At 37.2% G+C, this 12,694-nt stretch overlaps 1 protein-coding gene across 1 annotated transcript; it reads left to right on the plus strand.

The window, feature by feature from the left end:
* The first annotated feature begins 1,435 nt into the window (after positions 1–1,435).
* Positions 1,436–2,731, plus strand: LOC131013529 (probable WRKY transcription factor 65). Its single transcript, XM_057941647.1, has 3 exons — positions 1,436–1,699; positions 1,837–1,989; positions 2,055–2,731. The coding sequence occupies exons 1-3, from the start codon at positions 1,572–1,574 to the stop codon at positions 2,620–2,622; spliced, it is 849 nt and encodes a 282-aa protein (XP_057797630.1). The 5' UTR covers positions 1,436–1,571; the 3' UTR covers positions 2,623–2,731.
* The last annotated feature ends 9,963 nt before the right edge of the window (positions 2,732–12,694 follow it).

Genomic DNA, 12,694 nt, shown 5'->3' on the forward strand with positions numbered 1-12,694 from the left:
GTTACAATTAACACAAAATCTAACTAAATTTCTAAACTAAATTTTCAATTTAATCATTTCCTTCACTTTCTTGCACTGGGGGAAAACGTCGTGTGGGGACGACAATGTTGAATTGAGGAAAACTGGAGATTGTTGTCTTCTTCACCTGAATATACGTCTCCGGCTGGACACTACGAAATTATTTTTTTCGTTTAACTAGTTTAATTCCTCACATATATGGGACATATCTCAGGGCGGCTGGCATAAATAAAACCATTAGCACCGTTCATAGCAGTCCTTGCCCCGACAGATCTTTGTATAGATGCATGAATGGGGCTAATAAACGCATTGGCCATTCCATTTCTCCGGGTGACATGAATCACATGATAGATCTTGGAACAGATGGTACAAATTCGTACCATTTCATTCCAAATTTTCTTAGATCTAGATTTGCATCTCATAATTTTGGTAGATCTAGAACTCTTTGAACTTTTATAACTCCGAAAACTCATATTTTGCTGAATTCTGGAAAAGAGAAGGGGTGGAGGTAATTTCGTCCTAAACACTTATAAATTTCGGTTATAATTTATTGATCTATATATGTTTGAGGACGACTATTTATTTTCACTATTTTGTATGGTTATTGTAAAATTCATCTCAAAATTAAATTTACAAAATTAATTATTCCTTCGGAACAATTTATATAAGCTGATTGAAATTTGTACAAGGATTAAAATATTATTGGTAAAGAAAATTTTACAAGTAAACTTTCCAATATGTCTATATTTAATTTTTGATGATAAATTAATGCTCGAATCAATCAAAATGAATAAATTGGACTATGTTAGTAAATGATTGAGAAAAATACTATCTTTTAAATAAATATATTTGGAACATTCGATAAAGGAATATAAGTTTATCAAAAAAGGAATACGAGTTTATATAATTGGGATGGATGAAATATATGCGTTATAAATTAGTTATATATATAATTAAAAAGTATAATATAAAACTAACCATAAGAAATTGAAAATTACAAAAATAAATAAATTAAAATGACACAAAACAGAATACCAAAAGTGAAACACTGTATTTCAAGTGGATTAATAGTTATATATATAATTAAAAAGTATAATATAAAACTAAACATAAGAAACAGAAAATTACAAGAATAAATAAATTAAAATGATATAAAACAGAATACCAAAAGTGAAACACTCTATTTCAAGTGGTTTAATTCAATTGGTGTATCATTCTGTACCCACATATGCCGTAATAAATATCTGTCACCATATACTATGCACGTCATATAAAATAAACCAAAAAAAATATCGAAAAAGCATAAAAATGAAAATTGCTCGCACAAATCAATATAGGGGTCCCTTTCACATTGTCACAAAATAATATTCAACTTTGGATTACTTCAACATTTTCTCGCACGTCCATTATACTACTATATCACAACACCCAATCCTCACCTTGCTTCTCTCTCCTTCTTCCCCCCCTCTCTCTCTAAAACACACACACACACACGCAGTGGCAGAAGGATCCTACAGTATACTGCATGATCATCATTGGCAGCACAAAAAACCATGAATATTAACAGATTCAGCAGCAACCATTTTGCAAGAGAATCAGAGAATTCATCCTCGCCTGAAAACAGCGAAGATTCTCCCACCTCCGCCATGGCTAAAGATCTCAAGATCACCTCTAAGCTAAGGTAATTAACTAGAGTGAGAGAGAGAGATAGCTAGGGTTCGCTTATTAGTTTCAATCTGCATGCACAGAAAATAAGGGAAATTAAGGGTTCTATTTCTCTTTTCTTTTTATAATTATTGGAGCATTCAAACTGCGCAGACGTTCCGCCGTTAGGAAAAAAGTGATGTCGGTGCCGATCAAGGACATCGAGAGATTGCGATTGAAAGGCGACCACGTCAGCGCTCCGCCGTCGGATTCGTGGGCGTGGCGGAAATACGGCCAAAAACCCATCAAAGGTTCCCCATATCCTAGGTAATTACTACCTTAATCACCTTGTCTAAACCTAATTTTAATCACTAATTCATAAATTTTGGCAGAGGTTATTACAGATGCAGCAGCTCAAAGGGCTGCCCTGCAAGAAAGCAAGTCGAGAGAAGCAGCGCCGATCCAAACATGCTAATCGTCACGTATTCTTGCGAGCACAACCACCCTCCGCCGTCTTCTCGCAACATCCACCACCGTCCGCCGCCGCCCGCTATGTCAGTTTCAGAAGAAGAGCTCGAAGAGGAAGAAGAAGAAGAAGACGAATACGACGAAGAGGGGGAGAAACCTAGAGATCTTGTTCATAGCCAATCTCAAGAACTCATTTTAGATAACAGATTTGAAGGGAATTTGATTTGTGGCGGCGAATTTGGATGGCTAACCGATTTCGAATCGACATCTTGTATGATTCTTGAGAGTCCGATTTTAATGGAGGAGAGAAGGAATACAGATAGAGAAATGGCGATGATTTTCAGCATGAGAGAGGAGGAGGAAGAGGATCTCTTCGCGGGTCTCGGCGAGCTGCCGGAGTGCTCGACGGTGTTCCGCCGTGGCATGGCGCAGAGGGAGGCGGAGGCTGGCCACCACCGGCTGAGGGGCGCCATGTGCGGGGCCCGTAGATAGTGGATTTGTCTCTGCAATTAATTTAAGTGAATCATTTTTAATTAAATCTGATTTCTGTGAAAAGAAAAATGATTAATTTATTGTTGATTGAATTTTTTCTTTTGTACAATGCTAATCTTGTAGTTAGCGCCTTGTCTTCGTTCCTAACGGCTATTGATCTTATCTATAATCTTATTTAAAGGATAACAATGACTGCATTTATTAATTAATTTAACTGTGGATTTTTTTATAAGTTTACTTGTTTGTTAATAATGTACATATGATGTAGCTAGTTTATTGGGTAGTTTGGGTGTAGAATCTCAGATGGATTCTCTGTCCCAGAATATTGTGTGTACCACGTGTACCATTCTTTATTTCTTTGTTTTATAAATTATTTTTTATAAAAAAAAATTATTATTATATTATAAACTCTAATTAGTATTTATCATTGAAAAATTAAAATTTAAAAAATTATATACCCTAATTTTGAATTAATGAACCCAAATAATCTATTATTAATTCAAATAAATATAAAAAAATAATTATAAACCCTAAATGGATGAGTGAACCCTTGTTAATTATCTTTATATTATATAAAAGCATAATAAATTAAAATTGAATAAAAAATAATTTAAAAATATAAAAAAATAAAGAGTAGTACACGTGGTACCCACTATATTTTGGGACAGAGGATCCAATTTGGTATAATCTTTGGTGAATATACAGATACTGGTATTTGAGTGGCGCAATTTGTTCTTGTGATCAAGGTGAGGTCTATTTGAAATTTACATTTTAGAACTCGTTTCATTTTAATTAGAAATATGTAAAACAAACAATACATACGCAAAAACATGTTAATACAACCATTTTTTTATTGGGATTCTCTATCCCACGTAATTATGTGCCCCATTCGTATTTCATTATTAAATTTATTATTAAAATAAATATTATGATAATATAATGAAAATTTAATTAGTATTTATTGCTATAAATAAATTATATACCTAAATTATGGAATGGTAAATTTAGAAAAATGGTTACCGCCTAAAAATTTAAAATCTATATAATATATAAAAGAGGAGTTTTTCCCTCCATCTTTTCCCTCTCTTTTTCTCTCTCTTCTTCCATCAATTTTTTCATTCTTTTTTTCTTTTAGTTTTTCATAATTTAATTATTTTCTAAATATTGTCAAATTTAATTCATGATTTTTTTCAATATGCATCTTAAATTTAATACTATTGTATAAAAACATCAAAAATAAATTTAAAATGAATAAGTTATGAAAAATTTAAAACATTTTATTTTCTCTCTTTTCATTAAAATTTTATAACTTTTTATTTATGTTTGTATATGAATATATTTATTATGACGTGTAACTCTATAATAATAATAATGTGTAAATGATAATTTTTGTTATTGAATAATTTTTATTACACTTTATACAAAGTTGTTAATATAATTTTTAAATTCAAGATTTTATTGTATAATTGACGTGAATTATTTTATTTTATTTTTAAAATATATTTTATATTTATTTATATTTATTTAAATATATAGTTAATTTCGATGTTCGTCGTGCATCGCACGAATGGACATTCTAGTAACTGCTAAAAGATAATTATATATCCTAATTAGTTATAGTAAATTCTGATTAACAATTACAAAATTATATTAAAGCACAACGAGCTAAAATAATAATAAAATATTTCAAGGTGGGACAAGTACATATAAGTAAACTAAAGTGCTCTATTCCTGTACCTTTTGTTTTATTAATTTTCGCACAAGCTTAAATCAATTACTTGTTTAGGCTTTTCTGAAAATTGTTTATATATACTAGTAAAATTCTTGTCTTTTCTTCTATGATTATGCATGATTCCCTTGCTTTCGTATGTGGGTGCAGGAGTAAACTCATGAAATTAATAGTTTCGACCTAACGTGGTATTATTTCATAAAAGCTATGTACATATATGGGCATGGTGTTTTTTTTATTCAATTTTTTTTTTTTAATTAGTAGAGATTCCTGTCAACTGTGTTTCTGTTTTATATGTTTGGTAGTTTTTTATGTGTTTGAGGTGGGCCTTTGTTATTTTGCATTTCATAATTAACATTTTTGCGACGAAGAGAAAAGAAAGACAATTAAGTATTTAGATACGTAACTTGAGAAATATTTGTTCAAAAGTGACATACTCTTCTATTTTATTTGTAATGAAAATGTTTTTGCATTTGTAGTGTTTGTAAGTGCAGTTGGTGGGGTAGTTGTTTTTTGACAGAAAATCTAAAGAAAAATGTTGTGCTATCGATGGATAAGTTTTTTAGGATAGAATAGTATATTAGATGTAACGTTTTCTTTATTCTTTTTTTCTTTTTGATGGGATGGTTTAGTATGGATTATTGATTCGTATACGGTATACCCCAAAATAAAATAGGTACCTTATACTCTGAAAAATTCAACCTTATTAATGCCCAACGACCATTGACTTCTTCAACTTACTATTTAACACAATTTCTAAATTCTAGATAGCTACCACACGCTATAGGCTCTTTTGTTTTGTGTCTTTTTAATTAATACATTCAATTCAATAAGTTTTTAATGAGCGTAAGAGATTGAACTTTAGATGGATAAACTAATTTTAGGTGATATATCGGTCTAACTCTTGATATTTCATCAAGTGACCTGAAAATCTACCTCTTTCCTTCTCCATCATGATCTCTATACTCTCTAGTAAGAAACAAAGAAAGAAAATAAATTTATTAGAAACTGAGCTCACTGCTCTGGCTCTGTCGATCTAGGTCTGCCGAGCTGATGCTGGATGCTCTGGCTCTGCTGGGCTGATGTTGGCTGCTCTGGATCTGTCGAGCTGATGTTGGCTGCTTTAGCTTTGGCGATCTGGTGTTGACTGCTCTGGTGTTGTCTGCTTTGGTTCTGCTGCTCTGGTGTTTGGTGTTGGAAATCTTTGACATCATCTAATGATACGCAACGGAAATTACAGTCAAGGAAAAGATCTAGATTTACAATTGATTCATGTGTAGAGATTACAAACACACAATAATAGTTAGAATAACTTACTTGTTGTATAGCAAACAATCTTGTAGCAATTCCTGCAATTGAATCCACTACTATGGTATCCACGCGTGTTGCAGATTCGATGCAAGAACAATTCCAGATGCACAATTCAATCTTCGAAAGCTAGGAAATCTCTGATTAAATACTATAGTGCTCTAAGTGTTTTCTCTCTTGTGTTTTCATGTATCTCACGTGTGTTTATCTCACAGACAAAAGAAATATATTCCTATTCTTATAGGAATAAGACACGCCTGTAAACCCTAGGTTAAACAGGCCGGGCTTTTCTTTTGTCTCCAATTAATTAATCCAATAGTCAAACTATTTACTAATTAATTAAAGCTTATTAGAATATATCAAATATATCCTAATCTAGTCCATATATCTTTCATTTGGCTGCGCTGGCTCTTTTGCTCTGGTCTACCAAGCTGGTTCTGGAAAGAAAAAATAAGCAGACAAGAAAAGACGCCGAGTCGAGATGAAACTCTTTCCGCAAGAAGATTATCGCCCCGGTAGTGCTCACGGTGTTAGCGAATCTTCCCCGAAGGTAAAATGGTGACGTCTCGTTAGAAGTAGCACCACAATCTGACGAGCTCCAGTGAACTGAATAGGATCAAGAACTGAGCAATATGCAGTGAGAGTGAGTGAGGAAATGCAGATTTTCATGTCACCAATGCCATGCCTCTAGACTTCTATTTATAGGCATCTCAACACTCATGAGGGAGATTAAATCCTCAATGAAGAGGATTAAAATCAAGAAACTATTATGGATGCTACAAATTCAAAATATTTGAATTTGTTGTTACAAATTGATTCTGCATCAATGGCATAAATCAAATCTGTGCAATTTCGAAAACTGCTACTGCTTGGAGAAACTGTTTTGCCTGGAAGATTGGGCTTCGCGGGTTGGGCTGTTACAAAATACAATCGAGCCCCCCCCCCCCCAAAAAAAAAAAGAGTCCAACAAGCCCAAATGTATTTTGTCCAAAAAATTATATAGATTGGACCCAAACACCACCCAAAGCACCAATTGCCAAGATCCAAGCTCTTGGTCGCGGCCCGCCCGCCCGTCCGATCGATCGTCGGCGGCGGCGCGCGTGTGTGCGCGCGCGAGACCAAGGCCTTCATCCAAGCCCACAAGTTATTAGCTCCATGAGTATTGCTATTCTTATACAAGAGTATACTTCTCTTGTTTTCCAATGTGGGATAACACTTCCAAGTGTTGTTCCCTACTTAACATCAAAACTTTGATATACAATATCTCACTCACCGGAAATCGGTTTTGAGACTTCAAGTATACCACGTTCATCTACTCGAGGCGTAGATTAACATCCAATAATTATTTCAATTAAATAATAAATATTTAATTAAATAATTAATTTCAGAAATGGTCTAAAACCTTATTTCCAACAATCCCCCACATGAGTGAGAAAGTCGTATGCAGATGTATGCAGACACTTAGCTCAGTCCTCTTAAGAAACAACATTGCATTTGGAAAGGTAGCTTGTGGCTTTGAACCTACCATAGTCAATCTTATCGAGTATACCGGCGGCCTAGTGGATATGGTTCCTTGAACTAGTCCTCCTCGGTGTATACTTAGTCAACAATATTGACACAATATTGCTTCAATCCTCATTCTTTCTTACGTTTGTGTCCATTACAGGCTTTGGAACACTCCTTTGGATTCATAAGTGTTTCAATCGAAGTGCCCACGCTTCACACTTATATAGGTAACTCTTAACTCAAGTATCCTGCTATACTTGTCCTCATTGAGGAATTCTAGAGTTATTAAAAGTAAAAGACTTAACCTCACCAATGCAGGTTTCCAAACACTCACTATTCTACAAGGAATAGGCAAATCGAGTGTTCAACACACGGATTCGCATAGCTTAGTTGTCCCATTGAACCAAGTTCTTGGGATCCTTCAGTCATCATGGTTGGCTTTCCACATCATCCTTAAGATGTGGATTTCAAACCCATTCTCCCTAACAGCCTATACATTTGATCTCGATGGATACTTTTAGTCAATGGATCTGCTATATTATCAATTGATCTTATATAGTCAATTGTGATAACTCCACTGGTGATCAGATGTCTCACGGTATTTTGACGTCGACGAATATGTCTTGACTTACCGTTATACAAATTGTTTTGTGCTCGTCCGATAGCAGCTTGACTATCACAATGAATTATCACGGACGACACAAGTTTCGACCAACATGGAATATCCTCGAGGAAATTTCTAAGCCACTCGGCTCCTTCACCAGCTTTATCCAAAGCTATAAATTCGGATTCCATGGTCGATCTAGAAATACAAGTTTATTTCTTGGATTTCCAAGATACAGCACCACCCCTCACAGTGAACACATATCCGCTCGTTGAGAACGGGTCTTTTGAATCAGATATCCAATTGGCATCATGTGACGCCCCAATTTTATATTTTGGGGCACTACACATCACAGTACCCTTCAAGTACAGGGGGCTCCCTAGTATAATGAATTGCATAGTTCTGAGTATATTTCAAATATCTCAAAACTCTTTCAAGAGCTTTCCAATGTTCATTACTAGGATTGGCTGTAAAGCTGCTCAACTTGTTGACCGAGCATGCTATATCGGGACGAGTGCAATTTGTTAGATACACCAAGCTCCCAATAATCTTAGCATATTCTGTTGCATCAACAGGTTCTCCCTTATGCACATTCAAATGTACACTAGGTTCTCATGGCGTCTTAGCTATTGGCTTGTCAAAAGCATTGAACTTCTTTAACACTTTCTCAACATAGTGAGATTGTGTTATAGCAATACCATCAGGCTTTCTTAGAATTTTAATTTCAAGAATAACGTCAGCTGAGCCTGTTAGGTCCGGGGGGTCTCGAATAGGTGTATGGGGGGGAATACACCTATAGGCTATTTTTGACTATCTACCGACCTCAATCAGAGGGATCTCAGTCAGAGATAGAAAAGAAACTTTGCATGCAAACCAGACACCTGTTTAACCGAAATTAGTTTTGACCAACAGGGTTGACGACTGATACTGAAAGCTCTTCAGTAAAGAGTTATCAGTTAAGTCACTAGAACTTAACTGATCCACGTAAGGGCTTCAGTCGTGTTTGCAAAGATGAAGATGATATCTCTCTTCCTTACTATCAGAGGATAGTGAGTCAGATTGATATCATACGCAGCGAAAATTAAACTTAGTTTCGAATAGCCTCAGTGGAGCAGATAGTTGGATTAGGGTTTCTCTTTGCTGTTAGTCAGTGTTCAGTTTTATCAAATGAAATAGCACAGTTATGAATGTAAAACTGAAAGCTGTAAATAACACAGAGACTTTTACGTGGTTCGGAAAAACTCTTTCCTACATCCACGGCTGGTTGATCAGACCAACAATCCACTCCGCAAGTGCTTGCCTGGTGCACTGCAAACCGTAAACTGAAGATAAACTCTCTTCAGCACCTACACACCTCGCGTAGGGTTTCCCCACGTACACACCTCGCTTAGGATTTCAGCACCTACACAACTCGCGTAGGATTTCCCTGCTAAGCACACCTCGTGCTCAGACTTCCCTTTCAGAGTTCAGAGTACCTTCCTGAACTCCGAGTCACTCAAACACTCTTATGGGGGAGAGGTTTAAACGAGCGCCAACTATACTTACAAAGAACAAGTTCTTTGAAGCAAGTTTGACCTTTGGCTTCTGGGTACTCAGATATATGCCTAGGGTCTAAGAGAATGTATGTAATCAGCGGTGACTGATTTTGGCTTTGGAATTCTCTTCTTCGATTCAAGCTTTGAGCGGTTAAGCTTTAGGCTGAGTAGCTATTTCGGCAGAGCTTCAGCTTATGTCGTTGAATCGGTGAAGATTGAAGTGATCCTCGAGCGCTATTTGTAGGAGAACTCTTGAATAGATCTGTTGGCGTAAATCGTCCTCAAGATTTCTTCCGTTGGAGAGCAATTCGAATTTGGGCTGAGGCTTCAATCTTCGAGGTTCCTTGTCTGTGTGGAAACGGCTCTCTTTGAAGGACAGGAGATGTGACATCTCTGAAAAGTAGCCACCAGATAGGAATGACCTCTGCAGAGATAAGATATTGAGATATCTCTGCATTTAATGCGGCTGTACTTTGAGCGTACGTGGCTTCCTCTGAACGTTGGAAGATCAGTCCTAGGAGGAATGTTCAACTGATACTTGACTTTAGTATCAGTCTATGGCGCGCATTAAATAATCAGTCTTAAACTGATTCTTCAACTGATACTTCAGTTGGTAACTCCAGTCTTCAGTCTTCAGTCTTCATTCTTCAGTCTTCAGTCTTCAGTCTTCGACACCGCAACTAAACTAGAAACGAACTCTAACACTTGAGTTCAAAACGATTCTAGTCTATTACATTTAAGTCTTATGAATTTTGGTATCATCAAAACAAGGGTTAGGATATTCCACAAGGTTCCCAACAATTTTCCCCTTTTTGATGATGCCAAAACCACACAGCAGTTCTAAACAATAAAAAGACTGAGCTCTCAGTACAAGTTCTAGACAAGGAGTGAAAACAGTTCCCCCTTAACAATAGAACCTAAACAACTTGTACTTAGAGCAAGAACGAAAACAGTTCTAAACACAGAACATAAAGAAGACAGAAAAACCATAAATCAGAGCCTGGACAAAGAGTCATTGTCTTCAGGGTGAGATCAAAAAGAAGTTGATCTTTTTATAAAGGAGAGACTGATAAAGCATCAGTCTAAGATTACATCTTGGGAACATAAAAAGAACATTACAGAGTATTGCCATCTTACTTAAGGTACTTGATTGTAGAGTTTGAATACTGCTTCCCATACCTTTCTGGCTTCTTTAGAGTCTGGATGAAAGTTCCAGATTCTGCAGACGGCTCTGAATTCTTTCTTGATCTTCTCTCTGTCAACACCATTCCTGAACCTTGGTGGAGCTGCTACTTTCTTCTGAGGGTCAGGTATGCTTTGTCCATAAGCCTTCTGAGCTTCCAACATTTGATGAACAGGTTCTTGTTCTTGGAAATGCATCAGGAAGTACTTCCAGGCTTCATACCTACGCTCCTTTTCGCCTTGAATATTCGCAAACACCATCCATTTGGTGTAGCGTTCCTTGAGTTGTTCCCACCAATCATTCAGCTTTGATGGTATCCATTTATCTGGTCGCTCAAACTTTTCCAGATGAGATACAATCAGTCCACTCTTGAGATAATGCTCAAGCTTTTGACTTTCCTTCAGAGTTGAGATGAATTCGACAGTTTTCTTCTTCTTCAGTTCTGATTCACTTGAAGAGCTTTCTCTGCCTCTCTTTCTGCTAGCTTCAACTGAGGCGAAAGTGGGGGCGACTCTTGCCGTGATTTCCTCGGCCCTGTTTTTCACCCTGTTGAAAACAGCGGGGAGCATGTCCGCTTCTTTTTGCATACGCCTCAATATATCCTCTTCCCCCTTTTTGGCATCAGCTGGAGGAAGTCGGCTCTGTAGCTCTTGAAAATCAGTGAGCATTTTCTGAACGAGAGCGGTGTTAGGAGATTCTTTGGTTTGTTGGAGTTCCCTTTCCACCTTTGCTAGTCGTTCCATTATAGGCTGTACCGTCGTTGCAACGAGTTCCTGGACCTCGGTTCTTGGCATGAACGTCTTTAGGAACTCAAGTTCCATTTTCTCGAGCTGTGTAGTTAGACGAACATAGTGTGTCTTCCTTTCAATCTCTGCTTCGAGAAAGAGAGTGTAGAGTTCCTCGAGCCCCTTCTGAACTTTGGGGAAGCCAATCTTTGTATCAATCATTTCAAGCTTGTAATTGATCAGAGAATCTTTCTGTGCCTTTATCTTCAGCTTGATCTCATTGATTAACCCGGTATGATGGACCATATCAACGGTTGCCTGTTCCCCGACTTCTTTGAGCTTTTTCACAAACTTTTCACCATAGATTTGCTGTCGTTCGAGCTCGTGCTTAAGCGAGTCGATTTCAAGCCGTTGATCAGCAAGCTGATTCAGCAGTACATCCATTGGTCTTTCTTCATCATCAGCGATCCTTAATAGATGTCTGTGTGGCCGATTATGTTTCCAGAGGGTAAGGCGCACATCAGTTTCTTCATCCGAATCAAATAGAACAGGTCCTTCTGGGCGAGGAAGCTCGACGTGTTCTATTGGAATATCTGATTCATCAGGAAAGTTCTGCTTTTGCTGACGCTCTTCATCAGTCTTGGATGTGGAGGCCTCAGCTTGATTGGATGAGGCAGGGCAATCTGTTCTTTCTTCAATAGATTGCGGAATCTCTTGTTCTTGACTGATGTTTTGGCCTTCAGGTGGAATTGCCTCATCAGTGTTTAAGAGTGTTGATGAAGTCGGCGGAGACTTCAAGATTTTCTTCAACTCGTTCTGGATCAGCATTGTCTGCTGATCTCTCCTCTTCTACTGGAGAAGGAGCATCCACTGCAGTGATGCTCGTCAGGTCCGTTTCAGCAGTCAATGTCGAATGAGTGGATGGTAGCTCCGGTTGACTGATTGAGTCAGCCATTGGTTGATCATTAAAGGCGGGATCAACAGCAGCTTCCTCCGGTTGTGGATTTTCATTAATAGGAGAGTTGTGAGCTGCAATCACTTCCTCTATGATGAGAGGCTCGTCCAACACCTTTGATGTCCCTGCATTGTCGTTTAGTAGCTGAAGGCGTCTGAATTGTTTGGACGAGTTCAAGTAATTCATGGCAAAACTGTCAATTTGAAAGAGGCTGATTAGAGTAGCCTCTTCCATCTCAAACGAGTCTTCAGCTTCAGGGCAGCAGAGACTGTTGATTTTTGGACATGGCGCTGTCTTTAGAAGAGTATACGTGAGAAGTCTATGAAGATCCCGGTAGACTTCTAGAGACGTATCAACATCACCAATTATGCGTCGTAGGCGATTGGTGGCAATTTATTGAACTTCAGACTGAAGTTCAACAGCTTCTTGAGTACCTTTGAAGATGAAGGTGGAGGCTGGTTCTGGTGCAGTTTCCATAACTGCTTTGCCTTTGGATCTTGGAGAGAATTTCCAAGGCATCTCAGTTG

The sequence above is a fragment of the Salvia miltiorrhiza genome, chromosome 2 (genome assembly GCF_028751815.1).
Source record: "Salvia miltiorrhiza cultivar Shanhuang (shh) chromosome 2, IMPLAD_Smil_shh, whole genome shotgun sequence".
NCBI classification, from domain to species: Eukaryota; Viridiplantae; Streptophyta; class Magnoliopsida; order Lamiales; family Lamiaceae; genus Salvia; species Salvia miltiorrhiza.